This window comes from Lissotriton helveticus, chromosome 7, assembly GCF_964261635.1.
Source record: "Lissotriton helveticus chromosome 7, aLisHel1.1, whole genome shotgun sequence".
Classification (NCBI taxonomy): domain Eukaryota; kingdom Metazoa; phylum Chordata; class Amphibia; order Caudata; family Salamandridae; genus Lissotriton; species Lissotriton helveticus.
Genome location: NC_136068.1, coordinates 143,797,667 through 143,818,857, shown reverse-complemented (window position 1 = coordinate 143,818,857; position 21,191 = coordinate 143,797,667). Strand labels below are relative to the sequence as shown.

The following is a 21,191-nucleotide window of genomic DNA, read 5'->3' as shown; positions in this document are numbered from 1 at the left end:
AATGGATTTTAGGATTGTTCTGCCAGATATTGCACCATTCAAAGCTAAGAGATTCACAGTGGTATCCTTTAAAGTGTATGTGGATGGCCCTCCGATTGGCTTTAAAGATACAAACTTCAGGAGCCTATCATGCTGGCTTTAATATTCTTATGCATGCGTGCACATAGCGAGAGGATCTGCTGGGTGCTGTAGGAAATTGTCCAGGAGTGCCCTGATGTGATCTGTGGCTGCAACCAGGGCTCTAAGTGCTGTGACTGGCTCAGAATCGGGATTGAGAGGGGTCCAGGAGGTTTTTGTGTTGCAAGTATTTGTGAGCTGCTAGTGGATTGCCTTCTCTAGAGTTGGGAAGAGGAGCAAGAAAATGGGACAGTACTTTTCAGGTTCTGTGGGTCAGTCTGTTTCTTCAGGAGGTGTCTCCCTTCAGTGTGTTTCCAGTCTTCAAGGAAGGAGGCCAAGATGGAGGTGTACAGAACAACTGAGCTTGGTGCCAATCTTCTTGCTCCCGAGGTTGAAGATGTGGCGAGGACAGAGGTCCGAGGGTTCCCCAGAGTGCACAGAGTTCATGAAGGAGATCGTGGCTTCAGTTGAGAGAGTATCCCAATGGGTTAGCAGGTATTCAGTGTTTGTGGGTGTCAGCAGCCTGATGCGGTCAATGGTAGTGGTTGGAGGTGTCAGTTCTTGGGAAGAGATGATTTAGTTTGACGAAACTGTAGGGTTGGATAACTATCACAATGGCAAAGAGCCCCTTGCAGCGGTTCATGCTAGCTACAATGCGTCTGCTAGGGAGTTATTCTTGGTTTCTTTCAGGAGGTGGTATGTCTCCTGCCTTTGCTGGAGTGCCACTTCCTTTCTAGTTGACGGCAGTTGCGTTTGGTGGATTTCCGCCTTGGTGTGATCCTGCTGGCTCTTTTGGCATGTGTTTAAGTTTGAGGAGGCAGCACCAGCAAGCAACAATCCACCTTCTTGAGATGGGTTAACATGTTCAGAATAACAGGTAGAAGCGGTTTACAACACATCTGAAATGTATAAAGTAATTCATGACTGTAGAATGATGCAGAGGCTTGGTTAAGTTCAGAAGTACCACACCATGAAGAACTGTGGTCTTGCACTTATTGGCTTTTCACTGACATTACTTACAAGATAGTATAGCAGAGCCAGGGTTTCAGCTGTGAGGTGGGAGCACTAAATAGGGGGAGGTCAACACCAAAGAGCGAAGTGGGCTGAGTGAAAGCCCTATGTGCATTTGGAAGCTATACAAAATCTGTCAAAGCTGTATGTAGCCTGACCAAAAGTGGATAGAAAATTTGAATTTCAATAGGCACTACCTATAGGTAACATAACATTCAGTCATGAAACAGCTACAGATTGTACACAACCTTTGGACAAAAACTACACTCAAAGATCTGGCAATTCCCCCCCAATACATTACCATCAAGTTCCTTTTACTGGCAGTTTTACAAATAAACAAGTTCCTCAAACACTGTCTCATTCACTATTAGGAACTTCCATAATAATTATAAAGCGAGGTCGCGTTGGCAGTTTTGTGCCACCCCCCCACCCCAAAAAACCTCACTTACATCTGTGGCATAGAGAATTTCTATAATTTTCTGTAGTACTGGATCAGTTTCTCCTTCATTCTCCTGGCAGATCAACTCAATGTTTCTCAGCTTCCCAAAGTAAAAGTCTCTCTCTTTCTCAAGGTCTTCCACCGTTACTTTGAGCAGGTTAATCTGAAAAGAAAGTCAGTGCTATTATGGACACCAAATTGCAAGGTTTCTTTCAAAAACACAACTTAAAACAAATATACTCTACAAGCCAAATATCCACTTTCACCATGTGCACACACATTTTTATATTAAAGCATTGTCCTTTGAAAACATTTATATTTCCAGAAAGCACACTTCATTAGTCTGAAAGCTAATTGGAGGCTCTCTTGCACTTATCTGAATCCTGTTTGGTTTCCTTGTGAAATAAAAGTTCTGTAGCAAGGGAAAATCATAGTTGCGCTTTCATTTGTGTAGCAGAAAAATGCAGATCAATAATGAAGGCTTGCTTGAATACACCAGTGCGATTCTAACATTTAACAAAATTAGGTCTGCAGCCGGCTAGGGAGCCTTTGCTGTAGTGCTTTAGAGTAATGAAGATAGAACGGCAAGGGAGCAATACGGAGCAGACACAAGTGAAAGATGGAATTTGGAAGGAACAAGCGTCAATCAAGGCACACAACTTGAACCATTTTTTATTGGAGTATGAATAATGCACTTTCAAAGTCAGTGATTTGTATATTTCATCAGAAACATAACATGAGATAATGCACATTATTTCCTTTGAAATTACCTATTTATCTTGGGAAACTGTGACCATAAGCTTGCAAAAGGTGTTGGTTAATCTGAGCTCAGAGCCCTGGTCGCTATGGCATAGAGCAGATAGGCTCAAATTGAACAACGGATAAAGTACGGATAAAGTATTTATGCAGTACTGAATCAGTAGCAAAGCTGAAATGTAAAACAAATAAAAACTCAATTAGAAAAAGATTACAATTTAATGAACAAAAGAATACCAAAATGAGAAAAAAAACAAGGAGATCTGAGTGCTGGTGATATTCCTACTTAAAAAAAATCATTAAAAAAGGTGCCAATGATAGTCAATGGTCACTGTGGAACAAGACATACTTGCTTACAACTTGTTGCCGAATGTGACTAACCAGGTTCTCCTTACAGCAAATATTAGGTCTACCACAAGGCGAAAAATCCAGGGTGACCCCCACAGAAAGGAAAAATATCCGACAACCTCCATTTGCTTTGTTCAATTACTATTCTAGCTGTTGGAGAGGTTATGAACAGGGACTGAAATTTGGTTTTGGGTACCCTTAAAAAAAAACTTTGATTAAACAACGTTGTAGGAAGCTGGCTCTGTATGTACTATACCAAAGTAAGGTATAATGTGCAGAGTCCAAGAGATCTCCAGGAGGTACAGCAGAGGCTAAATTAGATAAATCACTAACAGCTCTTTGTGGTACTGTGGTCGAGCAGTTAGGCTTATCAGGAGGGTGTGGTAAGCCTTTATTGTATGCACTCAAGACTGAACACATACAATTGGACAGAATCTAGACCAATTATCCAAGTATAAAAAAAGGTATATGTCTTATTTCTAGAACCAAGCAGGAACAGGTAGGTAATATATGCTTTCAAATGCAAAGCTTTACAAGGCAATGCAATGGTGAGTGGAATTGGCTTAGTTTTACTTTTCAGTTAGAGTATTTGAGGTGGGGAGATCACACAATGGAGCTTGTAACTTACAAGCAAGAACAAAGTCTCCTAGGTTAAAGTAGTTATTTTTATTCCATACAAAAACAGTTCAACACATAGAACACTTTTAGGAACAAAACTCGTAACATTGGATCCTATGGGGAAAAAGGATGTAGGTTTGCAGGCAAGTAAACAAGTTGCAAGAATAGTTTTTGGGGGTTAGAACCAAGGTTCAACTGGGCACTCAAATTGCACCACCAGCAGAACTGGGGCGGCCGGGTGCAGAGTGTAGGGGCTCACTGTTAGCCACTGGAGCTAAGGGAGCCTTTGGTCAGAGGCTGCTTATGAGCAGGTCACTCTGGTGTGGGAGCAAAGCTCCTGGGGCTAGGATCAGCAAGGTAGGGGACAACAAACTGCACAGGAGCAGCACCACTAATGGCGTGGAGGAGGCTGGATGCAGAGTGCCAGGAAGACAGAGTCCTGTGATTCGCAATAGAGATCTCTGGTTAGAAAAAGATGCTGCAAGTTTGGTCAGGGAGGCGTCCTGAAGGTGACCACCGGCTGGAAAGGTAAGTTGGGTTCTTGGGGGATGCCTGGACACCATCAATTGGGCCATCCAAGGCCACGGGGTGCCAGGTGTAGGGGTGTCTTTTAGAGTCAGATCTTCTTACCAGCCCCAGTAGCGCTCAGGTGGACACTCCAGGTTGAGGCTGCAGGTGTCGGCTTGAAGCCTGAGGTAGGCAGGGGATCACCAGATCAGTTTCGCTGGGTAGACCCTCGTTAGGCAACTCTAACTTAGGCCGTGTGCAAAATCGCTGACCCGACTGAATCCGGATTCTGTGGTTGGAGTCTTTGTTGAGCAAATAAGGTGGTCACAGGCGGTAGTCGGTAAGGTGAGTGCAGTGAAGGTCTTCGTGGCACTGAGGGGATGTTGGGTTTGCAAGTGTTTCCACTGTAGGCAGGTCGGAGTCGGGAAAGACTGGTAGGGCTGGGGCCAAAGCAGTTGGTGTCCTCCTTCCTGGGTCAGCACAACTCTATGGTCATCTTTCTTTGTCAAATCGGAGGCTGCAAGGCTCAGTGTTGCCCCTAAATACTAAATTTAGGAGTGCGAAAGGAGTGTGCAGGTCAGTACCAATAGGTCCCTTCCTTGGGGTGAGTACACCCCTATTAAGAAACCCTCCAGTGGGATGAGCATGAGCCTCTCCCCAATTGACTGGGTCCCCTTATCTTCAAGATGGAGATAACAGATGTGCGCTTCACCTAGCCTCCCCCACCTGAGGGGTGGGGTTGGCAAAGGTGGGCACACCTCTCCTCCTAGCTTGCTTTTCCTCCTGATTCTCCCACCCAAAGTGGTAGTAAGAACCAGTGGGAGCCAGTTGCTGGGACAGCTTGCAAAGGCGGGAGGCCTTTGAAACTTCGCCTTCGTGGACCCAGCTTATCCTGGGGAGGACATGACACCTCTGCCCAGGATGGGATTTGTTTCTGGACCCAGAGAGTGGAGGCCCCCTATTCAGAGGTGCAGAAACTGGTCTGATGGTGGCAAATGGCAGACAGCCATTCAGGAACCAAACCAGGGCTGGTCGTTTTACAGGGGGCATCTCGAAAATGCCCTCAGAGTGCATTTTACATTAAATCCCACACTGGCATCAGTGTGGGTTTAATGTGCTGAGAAGTTTCCTTCCAAATTCCCCAGGTTTCAGTAAAGCTATTATGGAGCGTTGGAGTTCCTAAAGACCAACACCCAGACCATATACTCTTTATGGATTTACTGCACTTATAATGTCCAAGACTGGACATAGACACCGAGGTACAGGGCTCATGCCACTGTACCCTTGCCTGTGAGCTAGTGCACCCTGCTAGAGGGGTGACCTACCTAGGCCTCAAGCTTGCATTGGACTCTTCTCTGCACCAAAACACAGCCTGCAATGGCAGTGTGTGTTAAGGTACAGGACCCCTAAGGGCGGCACAATAGGTGTTGCAGCCCTTAGAGGCATTTCCTGGCCAGTGCTCGTTATGTAATGACAGTCTTAGACCCCCAATTGCCTATTGGGCCACTCACTCCAAGCCATATCAAAATCCATCAATGCCTTCGAAGTCTTCCATCATGCCACAGTAGAAGTCATTGACAGGTCCCTCCAACCCCAACGTTCACTGAACTCAAACTCCCCAAAATTTAAGTCTGCATGAATAAAATTTAAATCCAGCACTTTAAAGGCGCACAGCACTACAACAGCACATGTAATGCGTTACACCCAATGTGGGCCATCCCCACCAGATCCTAACACAGCCCAGCTGTGTTGTCCATTTTGCAATCAAGTCACTGAACTAGAGCTACAGGGTTAACATGTCAGAGCCCAAGGGATTGTTATATTTACTGCCAAATATCCCAAATCCCAACAATGCAGAATACAAAGTAAGATGAGAGGGACACAGTGGGGGACATGATGTACCAGTCTCTGCACTCCTATATTGCCCCCTTCAGGTTCCAACATAGACCATAAGCCAATTCAGTATCTCCATTTATACAGAGCCAATATAGAAAATAATAATTTGTCAAAGATTGCTAGACTAAGTCTGTTAACTAAGAGGATGTAGAAAATTATTAGACTTCACCAGGGTGCCAGCCCATCTCACACACAGTCTACACCAACTCCCTCCTCACGTCCAACTGACTCTATACAGCAGGCAGTATTATAACGGCAACACTGCTATCCAGGAAGCATGATGCTGCTCTCCAGTGCCTGTACCCATACTGAAATTGAGAAATGTCATGGTTGCCTGGGGTTTAAGAGAGATCTGCACATAACACCTATGGCTGAATCTGGTTTGGTACAGCTTGGCAGTATCAGCATAGCATCTGCACTTTTTTCTTCACTGCAATGTAGGCTATCCATGCTTCCTTACTCATAAGTGTTAAGTCAGGCAAAATCATGTTTCAAGGCTACAAAGATTAGGGCATGCCGAGATGAAAATGCGTACTTGTCAGCCATTTTTTGGGGGGACCATATCATCTCCAACACCTCAATTTTCAGAAACTTCTTGCCCCACATCAGGACACCACAACCACGGCAATTCATCACTATACCATGCCAATGTGTTGATCAATTTGCAAATGTGTTGATCAATTGTACATGGGCTTTTTCACAGGTCCAGCAGCAGCACTTGAAAGACAAAATCATGTCACAACCTTGAGCTCCTTCAGTTATCTCCCGTATGCAGAGGTCAGATTAATGGCCGGTCCTGTGAAGAAACTGCATGTAGCTGCCTTCTTGAATGCTAGCTCTCTACAGCCACTTGAACTTGAAAGCAAATCTTGACTGAAACATCACAGCACAGTAGCCTGGTACCTGAAACTGCAGAAAAGAAAAATAGAAACACAACTGGATGTGCCTTCTGCATTCCTTGCATTAAGGAAGGAAGAACCCGTCCACAAGGGTTAAATGATTGAAATGGAGTTAATTCCGCTTATAGCGAGTGCAAAATAAAATTGAGGCAGTAAAAACAGTGCCCCCCCACTTAGAACGAGTGGCGTGGTCTGAAACAGACTGTAGGCCGATGTGTTTAGTTTATATATTTGAGCTCTGTGAAAGGAGTCATTTTCTAAGAAAAGCCAAAACTTCAGAGGGAAGACAACTTCAGTTTTGTTAGGGAACAATCAGATGAAAAGATCATTCGGCTACCAGTTTCAGTACAAAATTTCTCAACACGTTTGCCACACTCCTATGCTAACCAGATTCTCGTGCATATCAAGTTGCATCAAGAATCTGTTTCATTAAGGCATACATTTTTCTTCTCACCTTCACATGGAAATAATGCTTGGGAGCCTAGCAATTAAGACTGAAGAGAATGATAAAAAGCAGTGCTTATGCTGTTAGCCTTGGAAGCGGAGCACACAAATCAATGTACAGTCCAGGAGAAAAATCTGAACTCCCGCAAAGAGCAGTAGAGGAAGCCATGGACCTTGTTGAGTGTGCTGTAACTCTGCCTTCTAGAGGCTTGCCCGCTGCAGAGTGACAGTACTGTATGGCACTGGAGATCCATCTAGCAATACCCTGCTTAGACAGGGGTAAGCCTTTGCGTGGAGCACTAAATGCAATGAATAATTGAGAAGATTTTCGAAATCCTTTAGTGCGGTCCAGATAAAATTTCAAGCACCGCTGCACATCCAGTGAATGAAGTATCCTTTCCACCGGTGTGGAAGGTTGAGGAAACAAAGACTTGAGAATCACTGGTTTGTTGAAATGAAAGTCTGAAAGCACTTTTGGTATGAACTTTGGATTAGTCCTTAGAATTACTGCATTTCTTTTGAATTGGAGAAAAGGTTTCTGTACTGTACGAGCTTGCAATTCTCCAATACGTCTTGCAGAAGTGAGAGCCAGGAGTGCCAGTTTCCACGAGAGGAATTTCATATCTGCTCATTAATCGGTTCAAAGGGATGTTTCATCAGCTGGGTGAGAACCAAGTTCAAATGCCATGTGGGAGGCGGAGGCCTCACCGGAGGAAAAACTCGACAGACCCTTGAGAAATTGTTTGACAAAACTGGATGACCAGAGAGAAGGTCCAGATGCAGTGCGCCTGTAGCGAGAAACTGCTGCTAAGAGAACCTTTATGGAAGAATGAGCCAATCCTGCCTTAGCCAAGGACAGGAGATAAGGAAGAACCTGATGAAGCTGAGATGAGAAAGGGTCAACACATTTCTTCTGGCACCAGATGCAAAATTGTTTCCATTTCAAACGGTAAGTCTTGTTAGTGGAAGGAGCTCTAGCGTGAGAGAGAACACCTTATTTCATTCGAGAGATGAAGGTTCAGGAACTCTCGCTGCTCAGGAGCTATGCTAACGAACGAGGAGCCGGATGCCAGATCTGACCCTGGGACATCGTGAGAAGATGCGGGATCACCCGCAAAGGACGTGGAGGGGCCAGAGAAAGGAGTTGAAGCTCCGTGAACCAAAATGCCTCGGCCATGCTGGAGCCATTAGGATTATCCTACACAGTTCCGTCTTTATCTTCCTGAGCATTAAATGGAATGGGGAGAAAGGCGTATACAAATGCTCTTGACCAGGCTATCGAAAGCGCATTCCCCAGAGATCCTCGGTGTAGTCTGCTTGCGTAAAACTTGCATTTTCTGTTCACTGGGGTGGCAAAGAGGTCTATTGAAGGTTTGCCCCACCGATGAAAAATCTCCAAGACCGCCTGGTTCAGTTTCCATTCGTGGCGGACTGACAAAAGCCTGCTGAGCCGGTCAGCCTTTTCTTTTAGCACCCCTGGTAGGTGTTCTGCCTGTAGTGATATTCCATGTAGGATCACCCACCCCCAAATTTTTTGCGACAACGGAAGAGAGATCTGGTACCCCCTTCCTCGTTTATGTAGTGCATGGCCGTGGTGTTGTCTGTACGGACGAGAACCGCTAAACCCGCAATCGTGGAAGAAATGCTTGCAGCGCCAAACGGATCTCTCGGAGCTCCAGGAGGTTGATGTGAAGAAGACTATGTTGGTGCAGCCAATGCCCACTCACATGTAAGTCCTGAGGCACAAGCACCCCAGCGAGGCATCCGTCGTAACAACCTACCAATAGGTCCGGCTTTAAAAGGAATTGTGTATGGTATTGTACATAGAATAAGAATGGAGATTTATTTGTGCAGAAGCAAAAAGCTGTACAATAATATTGGTGTAAGTTTAAAGATCAGGTGACAGTTGTATGGTCATGGCAGACCTAAAAATCCATGTAGGCTAACAACTGCCCTCCCATCTGCGCTGCTGCCAGAGAAGGACACCATAAATTATCCAGTTATCCAAGACATCCAAAGAGCATTACAATGTCATGCGTTTGCCCCTGAAACTCCAGCTAAGACAGCTAGGTAAATATATATTAAAAAAAAGCTCAGTTGGGTAGAGGGCACACAACTTCTGCCAATCAAAATATGTACTCTTGGTCCCCAACATGTGGGAATTAGTCAAAGCCCCTCCTGGTGATCCTCACATAGTTATCCAGTGACAGCTGCACAGTAAAGCCAGACCATAAAAATGCACTTGTATCCTGTCAATTATGGTAAAGAACAAGTTACTTACCTTCGGTAACGCTTTTTCTGGTGGATACAATATCTGCCTGTGGATTCCTCACCTTATGAATATCCCCTGCGCCAGCATTCTGCAGAAACTTTTTCCTAGCTCTCCACGCCGATGAGGTAGTCACAATGCTGCGGCTCCGCATAACGTAACTGGAGCCATAGAGGACCACGTCGGCGTGAGGACATCAGTTCCACCCATTTTTGTCCTTGCCTCTGAGGCGAACGGGCAGACTGACCATAGAGACAATGCATACATAGCACACAGTATTCACACAAATACACAGCAGTCCAACCCCTGGAGGAGGGTGTCCACCCTTCTATACCAAAAAGTCTTGCAAAACAGAGCGCGCATAATGGCCGTCGCTCCTCACCTCGGAATCTAAGCAGCAATACTTCTGGGAAGTGTGGAGGGAGGCCCAAGTTGCGGCTTTACAGATGTCCAACACAGGAACACCTCTGTACAAGGCAGAAGTAGATGATTGAGCCCGGTGAAATGAGCTCTAATGCATTCAGGAGGCTCCTTACCAGCCAGAACGTAGCAGATCTTGATGCAAAAACGTATCCACCGGGATAGAGTGCGTGTGTGCACCGCCTTGCCCTTCATGCGTCCAACATAGCCCACAAAGAGCTGATCGTCCAGTCGCAAGTCCTTCGTTCTATCCAGATAAACTAACCGCCCTCTTAGGATCCAAGCAGCGAAGCCTCTCCTCCTCTTTGGAAGGTTGAGGGGGAGGATAGAAAGTAGGATGGGTAATGGAGTGCTCTAGATGGAAGGGAGTTACCACCTTAGGCAGAAAAGCAGCCCTGTTCCCGAGAACCATCCTTTCAGCATGAATACTCAGAAACGGAGGCTTAGAACTCAAAGCCTGAAGCTCACTCACCCTCCTAGCTGAGGTGATCGCCACAAGGAAGACCGTTTTGAAGGACAGCAGTCTCAAAGGACAACTAAGTAAGGGTTCAAATGGGGAACCCATTAAGAAATTTAAAACTAGATTTAAATCCCACTGGGGCATAATGAAAGGAGTGGGCTGAATCATTAGTGAGGCCCTTAATAAACCTTAAAACAATCTGAGATTTAAAAAGACAGCTGATCAGGCAAACAAAGAAATGCAGATAAAGCGGACAAATAACCTTTAACAGTAGCCACAGCACAACCCTGCTGGGCCAAATGCAGCGAAAAACAAACATCTGAAAGATGAGCCTTTAAGGGATCAATAGACCTCTCCACACCATTTAACACATCTTGACCACCTATAAGAGTAAATAGACTTGGAGTGTCGCCCTGCCGATAAAATAACATCCCCCCATGTCAGGCGGGAGAGAGAAAGAATTCAGGTTGCCCCCTTCAATCTCCAGGCATGATGGTACAGGTTCTGGAGGTGGGGGGCCTGCCCCTCAGACTGCGAGAGGTCTACCCGAAGAGGGAGACGAGAGGTGAAGAAGGTCCGTGTACCACACCCTTATTGGCCAATCCAGGGCGATCAAAATAACTTGGGCCCGGTCTTAACGAATCTTCCTCAGAACCCAAGGAATCAAGGGTATGGGAGGAAACGCGTAAAGGAGTTGCGAGCGCCAACTTAACTGAAACGAGTCTCTCCCTCCCCCCCCCCCCAACGCCCCCTGCATCGGAAACTGCAGAATGACGGGCAGTGGGCATTCGTGAGTGGCAAACAGGTCCACCCGAGAAGTCCCCCCATGTCCGGAGGATGAGTCGAACTACCTCCGGATGAGTCGAACTACCTCCGGATGAGTCGAACTACCTCCGGATGAGTCGAACTACCTCCGGATGAGTCGAACTACCTCCGGATGAGTCGAACTACCTCCGGATGAGTCGAACTACCTCCGGATGAGTCGAACTACCTCCGGATGAGTCGAACTACCTCCGGATGAAGGAACAGAGCACAAAAGAGGGTTAAGACAAATAACCTGCACCTATTACTAATAGTGGCTAGGTTTATGGTGATGGTGCTATAAGACCAGGAAGTGTACCCCTCTCCACTTCCTATTGGGTAAAACCCAAATAGGAACACTAAAGACAGTTGGAATTAGAACACCAATTGTAAATTACATTCATATTCATCTAATTATGAAATGTCCATAAAGATTGGTAGAAGAAGCAGGTCTAAAGTCTCTTGTAGTTGCAAAATGTATTCTTTAATGATAGATTTGTTCATGTCTTGAAAACCCAGTAGTCACACAGATCATTTAGCCTCCGGCTGAAACCTCCACTCGGGGTCGGCTGAGAACTGCCAACTGAGACGGTCCGCAAGCACGTTCAGCACCCCGGCCAGATGATTGCCATCAAGCAAATCCAATGGTCCTGAGCCCAGTACCAAAGCCGCAAAGCTTCTCTGCAGAGATGGTACGACCCTACTCCTCCCTGCTTGTCGACATACCACATCGCAGCAGTGTTGTCCGTCAGTACTTGAACCGACTAACCGCAAAGGGAAGGGAGAAAGGCCTTGAACGCCAAACGTATCGCCCAGAATTCCAGAAGATTGATATGAAGCAATCTTTCCTCTGGAGACCAAAGACCCTTGATTTCCAGATCCTCCAGATGAGTACCCTAGAGTAGAGGCATCCGTTATCACTGTGGCAACCGATTGAGGCAGATGAAAGGCCTTTCCTTGAGACAGATTGCCCTACACGCTCCACCAAGACAGACCCGCTGCAGCTTCTCTGGAGAGCCAGACTGACCCAAAGATCTCAGTTGTGCCGATACCACTGCCTGCGGAGACACCACTGGAGCACCCTGTGCCAGCGTGCATGGTTGACAAACAGAATGCAGGCAGCGAACAGACATAGCAGGCGAAGGACCTTCAGAACCAAACAACCTCTCCATTGTGAAACAAAGGCATTATTTCCTGAATGTCGAGAATCCTTTGCAGGAGGAAAGGCTCGTCACACAGTGGTATCCAGTACTGTCCCTATAAACAGGTTGAGCAGAGAGGGCACCAGGTGCAATTTGGGCACATTTAGTGGAAAACCGAATTTGAACAAAAGCAGAGTTGTTACCTGCAGATGATGACGCACCATCTCTGGCAACTCTGCCTTCAGTAGCCAGTCTTCCAGGTAGGGGGAAAACTGGGATCTCGACCTCCTGAGGTGGGCAGCCATCACCTTGGTGAAAACTCGAGGTGCCATAGTAAGATCAAACGGAAGGACCTCAAACTGGTAATGTTGCGAACCAACCGTAAACTGGAGATACTTCCTGTGCGACTTCAGGATTGGGATGTGAAAATACGCATCCTGCAAGTCGATGGACACCATCCAGTCCTCTTGTTGCACGCCTGAAGAAGCTGCGCTAGGGTGAGCATCTTGAACCTCTCCTGCTTGAGAAACAAATAAAAATTCTGAGATCCAGTATGGGTCGTAACCTACCATACTTCTTGCGAATCAGGAAATACAGGGAGTAGCATCCCGGACCCCTTTCCTGCTCCGGGACCATCTCTATCTTACCTTTTTGTAATAGGACAAGAACCTCCTTTTGAAGAAGTAAAGGATCCTCTGTGCAAAACCCTTGGCAAGGGGGGTTAAAGTAAGGTGGAGGGAATTCCCTGAAGGGTAGGGCGTACCCATTTTCTATCGGATCTAAAACCAAAAGGTCCGCAGTGACCAATTTCCAATCATGTAGAAAATGGGTGAGCCGGCTCCCCACAGGACCTGCATGATCCAGGATGGCAGATCTAGGGCTGCTTTCCTGCATTACCAGGAGGGGTTGGGGAGGTGGTGGAGGAGGAGGAGGAGGAGGAAGAAGGCTGACAACCCGTTCCACGAAGGCGACTTCTGCCTTCACCCCTGTAGGACTTGTACAAGGGGTTTTGTTGCTGTTGCTGACGGAAACCACGAAAGGAAGACTTTCCAAAGCCACGGTATCTTCTATAACATAACCCTTTGACTGAGTCTGAAAACCCAAGGATTTTGCTGTGGCCTTACTGTCTTTGAACCTCTGCAGAGCAGAATCAGCTTTATCTCCATAAAGACTAGACCAGTCAAAAGGAAGATCGATATGGGCAGCCTGTAGATCAGGAGAAAACCCAGAAGGCCTTAGCCACGCAGGCCTTCTAGCAATGGATGAACACATCACCCTGGCAACCAAATCGGCAGTGTCCAGGCCAGACTGGATGACTTAGCGAGCTGCAGCTTGTGTGTCTGCCAGTGCCTCACTGAAATACCCCCGATCTTCCTCAGAGAATTTTGCAGCTTGTGTGTCTGCCAGTGCCTCACTGAAATACCCCCGATCTTCCTCAGAGAATTTTGGAAGAAGTTGTTTAGCAGAGTCCATAAGGGCATGAATGTATCTACCCAACAAACAGCTAGCGATGGTGGACTTCAAAGCCATACTCGCTGAAGAGAAGGCTTTCTTTGCAGTATTGTTCCAATTTCTCAGGTTCATGTTTCGACAGCAAGAGCAGCCCTTGTCGTCATGACCTGATGATAAACACCACAGACAGTCCTCATGGGGGTCAGTGATCGACAAATGACCCCAGCACTCTTACAGGGCTTGAAGCCAGACTTCCTCGGAGCAGACATGGCAAAACCACAGAAGGAAATAAGCCAAAATACAAAGTATCTAGGAGAAAGTATGGAGAGTCCCAGAAACACAGTTCACGCCGATAGCGCGGAAAAAGCGTGGAAAAAGGGAACGGACGTCATCACGCGGACGTGGCCCGCTTATGGCTCCAGTAACATCAAGCGGAGCCGCGGGCAAAGCCATAGCATTGTGACGCCCTAGTCCGCGTGGAGCGCTAGGAAAAAGTTTCTGCGGCATGCTGGCGCAGGGGATACTCATAAGGTGAGGAATCCACATGCAGATGTATCCATCAGAAAAGCATAATCAAGACCTGCAAAGGCAAGAAACCCATTCATTCCGCTCTGGCGGAGTGCCATTAGGCCACTACAGTTCGTCAAGAAGTAGTTAAACATTTTTAGCGACAATTTTCTGACATTCTAATCAGACGAAAATGCCACAACCAAACTAGAAACTTTTCTAATCAATTTTGATACGGGTGTATCATTTTTCCTTCTTACCACAACAGTACTGTAAGTTTATGTGTTCATTATTACATCTGCTCATCAAAATATACCAATCTGAATATAATAGACAATTACCAAAAGTGAAGACAAACCTGCTGTATAAGTTCTGCTGAATCATCGTCTCCATTGCCTACAGCCTTTTTATTTAATGCAGGCCCAGTTTTTCCAACTATAGGGTTTCTTTGGGGTGGAACTGCTGTTCTCTGTGGAGCTGAAAAAGAAAAAGTGTAACTTTAAAACGTTACAGAGTGCTCAGGAGCATAGTGCCAGCTCATACCCAGGTGCTGTTACTTTGCGTACTCTAAATTTTGTTCACCGAAAGTATTGTGACAAGTTCAAAGACCACAGAAGTGCAGAATAGTCAGCCTTCAAACCAGCTCTAAATGTGTATTACAACAGTGCATGTACCAATTGTTGCCATTTTCTTAATGCCTTGAATGGAGTCTGTTCTGGCGGCCTTAGCTTCTTTGGCTCCTACCAATAGGTCATCTGGAAGAAGTACAGCAATTCCCCAGGTTAGTTTTATGAAGCTGGTTTAAATCTTAAGGCGGGGAGAAAATACATCAATAATGATGAAAAGGATGCCATGATTTGGAAGAGGATTTTTTTTAACAAATGCCACATCACTGACTAAATTAAATGGAGAAGGTAAAAAAAGTAAATGGTCAAGTTATGAAATCATATCTAAATATATTCATTGTTTAATGGAATGCAGTTTCACCATACACAACCTGCTCGAACACAGACCACTGGGCCCAGGAAAAATTGTGTTTTCAATTGAATAGAAGTGTTCGATAGTATTGTAATGTTACCTGAACTGGAGTTGAGCAATTTCTTCGGCTTATTCAAGACAGGCGCTGCAAGAATAGGTGCTGCTGCTGTCTCTTGGCCTTGTCGGGCTGCTACTGGATCATAATCTTTTCCATCATAATTTGCATCAAAAAACTTTTTGAACCACTGAACATACTCAAAGTTGTCCTGGAATTTTCCTTTCACCAGCTTATCCACTGGAATGATCTACAGGGAGGAAGCATTAAGTCACATATTCAAGCTGCCATTATACCCAGTCTGCTCAGTGTCTGTATCGGACAATTTATCCCGAGCAATACCAAATACGATTAAAATGAGAGGGTTTCCATTATACCTATATCTATTACTCTACATCATCAATTCATGGTCTTACCTTCTAGTGTTTGACAAAGAACCTTGGTGATTAACAGGGGGAACTGGACTAGAGAAAGATTTTATTCTTAGTGAAGGACTTTGAATTGGAATCTCTCCATGCCCAGAAGAGTGTGAAGTGAACTGATGTTAGTCATACGTTTGCTGCTCAATTAATATTTTTGTATAAATGTCACAGACTAGTGATCTCTATAGTTTGTACAGAGATTTATGATGACTAGTGTCAAGGTGGTTACAAGTTAAAGCTATATGGGGCTCTGGGAAAAAAGGTGACGGGAGCCAAACTTAAGAGGAACACTCATAAGACAGATAAGTAAATGCATTCTTGAGGACAGCACTCACTTGGCAGGTGGGTGGGGCGAACAGTTCAGAGTCCAAGCAACCAAAAGGGAGATACTGTGTTTGTGACACAGAAGGACGGTCTCTAGTTTTTAGGTCGAGCGACCTATCTCAATGCGCATGCGCATTGAGCGGGAGCTCGATATATAGGGGCTTAAACAGAGCTTACCGAGATCAGGCGATTCCCAGGCGATTTCTTCCAGTGCACGTGAAAGCGCGTGCACAATGCCACCAGCCGCTTGCCTCGCATTACCACATCAAAGGCAAGGCGGCCTCGTCTCAGGCCCCTGCTGCTTCACACCCTCATGCCGCTCTCCCCGCTCCGCCCCCTCCCCTGCCCGCCGTGTCGCATTTCTCCTCGTACTTTCACTTTGACGGCCGCAGGCCGTCTCTCATGTTTCTCCTTGTTTTTTCTTGCTTTCCCGGTTTTAGCTTGTCATTTTTTCTTTCGTTTCTAGTTTTCGATTCCCATTGTTTTCTTGTTTTCCCCCTCCCTTTCTCATCACGTTGCTCGTCATTCTATACCTTCCCCCCCCCCCCCCCCCACCAGGCTCTCCCGCCCCCATCCGGCTTCCCTCCGCGCAGCCATCTGCCTGCCACACTTCTCCCCTCGTTCGCATTCCCGACCCCCCCCCCCTCCCCTACGGCTTTCCTTGTCCCCTCTGCTTTTTTTTTTCTTGCTTTCCCGGTTTTAGCTTGTTTAGGTGACCAGTGTCATTGCCGTGTAGGGGAGTAATCATGATGTCACTACAGTTGGATAGCAAGAACATTTACTTTAAAAGGAAATGTTTTTGCTTTTGGTTGCCTCTTTCGTTATGATCATGAGAAAAAGTGACCGGCTCTTAAGAGCTTTAATGACACTATATGTCAGACTGCAGAGTTTGGATCGCAATCCAAGCCCTTAAAGTAATGGGGTGACTGATTTACTCATGGGCTGGGGTCTCGTGATGGTTTTACTGATCATTTCATTGCGACATCCTTGTGCAAGAGGAATTGCACAACCGTCTGCATCCGTTCCAGAAGCAGAGCATGAGTTTAAGGATCAGGATAACCACCAGCACTGGGCAGCAAGCAAGAGTGGGCAACTAGCTTGTAAGTGAAAGCGGACGAAGCTTACTTTTGTTATGCAATGTATTGGCACATTTTAAAATATCACGCGGAAGTCATGGCTGACTTCTTGATCATATCCTCCCTGTGTGCAGTGTTGCAAGTGTCTCATAGCTGATGCAAGCGCTAAAAGAATATGCACGGACCACATAATCTTTCATGCGCTACAGTCTGATTTTTAGGAATGCATATATGTTTGTGTTTCTGTGATTAGTCTTCCTTCTCATATATATGTGTGTGTGCCCAGAAGGAAGTGCGATTGCTGAAAGTGCACTGTTCAGCGGAATATGAGGCAAGCAACCTGTTTAGAGTCTCTGTAGGATCCTGATCTTGCATATTCTTCTAGAAGGAAGGTTAATGCAAGCGTTGTTAATGTTAGGGATTCCTGAATGGATTAACAATGACGTCAATGGTCATTTGGCTGGCTGTGTGCACTGGAGTGTATGGAACCTTATTGTAATAGAGGGCTGAGCCCGATTACAGTGCTTGTGCATACTGCGGCCCCTTCATGCAATGCCCAGCATAGGTGCCATGATGGAGACAGATCGCCTTGCAGTAGACACCTTGATAGTGGTCTGCTGAGGTGGCAAGGTGGCCTTACCCCCCCCCCCCCCCCCAGCCACTATCACGTTCCTAACCGCTTCCCTGATAGGCTTTTTAGGCACAGCCAGGAATGTACATGTGACTCCGAGGGAAATTCACAACTGCTTCCACTGTATATTTGCCACCTCACTAGTTACTGAACTGCTATAGTGCACTCGTGATTAAACCAGGATGACCACTGGTGTATGATGAATTATGCCAATGAATTACACAATGCATTTCCAACTTCATTTGCTAATACTGCTTCTAATCTATTTACAGGTCTTGAGGCATTGATGATCCATATAAAAAGACAAGCACTGGCGTTGCCAATAGGTCTCGCAGTAGGAAAGTTGGAGCTATTACAATTGCAAATAACAATGCCTTTTATTTTTGTTTTCATTTTAAAAACATAAAGGCCTTTGTCATTTACATAACCAATAGCTCCAACTTTCCTACTGCGAGACCTATTGGCAACGCCAGTGCTTGTTTAAAGTGGAGCGAATATAAAATTGGTGCATTACGTTCTAATCTTGCCTAACAGCTGGACACTTGCTAAGTGAGCTCCGACTTACCTCATTTGGCAATACACTGTGTAACCATCAATTTTAATGCAATAAAATCTGATCTAATGACAATTTACAGTACAAGAATACAGTAATATAGGCTAGAATGTGCCATGATGCAAGTCTACCACAGACAGAATTTAACATGCAATAACCCAATTTGAAAAAAGAAAAAATATATATATGTTGACCAATGGAAGCTGAAAGGTGTTACTTTGCCATCAGTAAAAAAAAAAGGGGATTAAATTATTGCTAGAGTATTATACAGTGGTTAGTTTTAGGAATAGCATTAGGGCAAGCATATCCCATTTTACAATGAAATTCTTTTATAACTGATTGGGGTATGCATTTGTGTAAGAATGTCTTCATTCCGTATAAATAGAAACGAGGGTCAATAGTAGAACAGTTGATGGCTGGAGAAGTGGCATGTGTAAATTCATGCAGTGCATCTGATCCTGTATTCTACAACAAAATTACTTTTCTGCCACTGTATAGGACAAATATTTGTCATAGGTGGTTTGTAAATCCCCCCTTCTCACCAATTATGGTGGTTAACATCCACATCGTTTAATGAGATTTTTCATTAGGCATTACCAAGTGAACTTTCCATTTCTTAAATCAAGTCATGGTTTTGTCTTCTTAGGTATGAAACACCTCCCTAAATTTGGAATACTACAAGCTCTAGTGCATCAAATACGATGGCCCTCAATGAAATAAAGCCTGTTTTTATTTAAAACTCTATTCTACAAGAGACTATATTTCTAACTTATGTGCAATAAAAACCTGCAAAAGACATCGTGAGGAGTAACACAAAAAGTAAATAAAAGTATACCTACTTTATCCACACCCATTTTCTTAAATGATGCTTGCAACAATTTGAAGTTGTGAATGTACTCGTGCTCTAGTTTTGCTTGGAATTTAACTTTCTTTAGTGGCATCGAACCAGGGAACAGCATGTCCATGAACTGACAATATGCACCACCTGCAATCAACAATGAATATATTATAACACAATTTGGGATGCTGGGTAGGTGAGTGCATAAATTCAAATTATCCAGCTATACAAGGTGGTTTCTAGTTCACAGGAGATGCTGAGAAAACAATTTTTGGCATGCATGAGCATCTGTCCTATGAAAGAATCGTAGTTATTCCTATTTTAAATTACTTTTGGACGGAAATAGTTTATTTTTAGAAAATTATTCAAAGTGATGCTCAATCTATGGACGTGGTTTGAGAATTCAATATAAAAAAATGGTTATAACATACATAAGTGGAACAAAGCACATGAAATTACTGTTCTTTCTACCCAAAATTTTAGCCACCATGAAGTGGCACAGGTTGCCGCAAAACGATTGTTGGCAACATTGAACTGTGGCAAACGAGATAATCATTAAGCAAGAGTTTGTCTCCTTTTCCTTAAATAAAGTCATTTTGGTTGCATCATTGTTTTGATTGTATTTGAATACACATTAGCTCCTTTGAGTTTTAGGACTCGCCTACGCAGCGCGCATGCGTTGCATAGGAGACCTTTAGCCGCCGTTCAGCTCTTTTTGGAAGCACATCCCGATGCTTGTGGCAGCATACGCCTTGTGGAGGGGCGCGCTATGAGTATGTGCTTTCAAAAAGAGCATACTGCTCTACCCAGCGCGCGCACACCACTCGCGGGCACACCCCTCCGCCTCTCTGCAGCATGCACGCCTTTTTTTTCTTAAACTTTCAGCGCAAGGCGCTTGCTTGCTTGACACAGCTGTTATTTAATCTACCTGCCGTTCTCCCCGTTTTTGCTCACGACAAGGTCTCCTCTTCACTGTGTTAGCTTGATTAGGGATGTCAAGATTTGGGTTGAATAAATGCAACTCACTGAACTAACAATAGCCGCTTCAAAGCACTCTATAAAGCTTCTTAATGACTAGCGAATAGAAGTTGAGTACATTCTTCATACCTCTGCGTTGCAAACAAGTTTCAAATGAGCATGGCCTTTCAGATCAAGTGGACAATGCTTATGAAACTCACGAGGTGCTAAATAAATAGTAGTAATGTTTGCCTCAATCGCTATATCTTTCAGGATTGTTACATGTAAATGTCTGGTTGGTGTTAAGCAGTGTAGCAATAAATGTCCTCTTCAGCCGGTATTGCTTTGTAAACATTCCTACAGCACTGTAAAGGCACAAGTTATTTGTGTTCAGTTTGTGAGTGCGTTCCAAGAGTGCTGTGGGCGAAAGATCATGGTGCAGGAACATGCACGGAACTGAGTAAATATTCACAGCAAAAAATACACAGGCCTGAGAAATGATGATTTATTACTGCTGGATTTTCAAAACCGAAAGCAGTCCTTGCTGGCGGTATTGTTTTAAAACATTGACTTAGTTTTTGTTTTCTTTTTGTTTGAGAGCCACATGATTGAGGTGTTGGGAAAATACTGGCTTTCCAAATCTAGTTGTGAAAGTGTGTGTGGCGTGTTAGAGAAAGCTGTTAAGGTAGCGAACGTTTGCAGCATGCAAAGTGATTCTAATGGTGTGGCCATCCCATGATCTGTGATTGAGAGGGAATTGAACACTTAAGTAAATATTGTTTTAGCAGCTCAACTGCTCTGCTGTGTATTGCGATGCTTTGCACGTGAATGCCCCTATAGGGCCTCGATAACACATCTCTGTGGTAGCTGGCTTCCTGTTCGACTGCACACTTCTGTTACACCCAAAGGATGCGGGTTTCCTCATCATCCGCGATAACTTTGCGTTTGTTCGTATTTTCTCTTTCTTCTCATGTCATGCTGGACACCCCAAATGGGAGCTGCATCTGCAGACGCTTTGAGTAAAGTCCCGAACATGCCCTATCCGTGTGCTTCCATTTAACTTAATATCCGTGTGATCAATGTATTTACAGTAAAAGTGCATGCGAGAGAAACATGAAACGAGTCTGCAGTTTATTTTCTAGCTTCATTAGGTACTCAGTTGTTCAGAGGGGGATGGATATCCTGCTGTTCGGACCGCCACCAACATGGTTTGGCTGGTATTGCGGTCATAGCTCTCAGTTCAGTTTTCACAGACTAATCCCGAATTACTT

At 45.0% G+C, this 21,191-nt stretch overlaps 1 protein-coding gene across 9 annotated transcripts in view; it reads right to left on the bottom strand.

Annotated features, from left to right (window-relative positions):
• MAPRE1 (microtubule associated protein RP/EB family member 1) overlaps nt 1-21,191 on the bottom strand; it is a 121,127-nt gene that overhangs the window by 70,782 nt on the left and 29,154 nt on the right. For 5 of the 9 annotated variants that reach the window (XM_078651807.1, XM_078651803.1, XM_078651804.1 and 2 more), the window contains exons 3-7: nt 18,965-19,110; nt 15,165-15,369; nt 14,761-14,841; nt 14,445-14,563; nt 1,578-1,730 (exon numbers count right to left, since the gene is read on the bottom strand). In XM_078651807.1, the coding sequence (XP_078507933.1) occupies nt 1,578-1,730; nt 14,445-14,563; nt 14,761-14,841; nt 15,165-15,369; nt 18,965-19,110 (704 nt within the window). The remainder of the gene's footprint in view (nt 1-1,577; nt 1,731-14,444; nt 14,564-14,760; nt 14,842-15,164; nt 15,370-18,964; nt 19,111-21,191) is intronic. The other 4 variants (XM_078651808.1, XM_078651810.1, XM_078651809.1 and 1 more) reach the window with 1 other exon arrangement.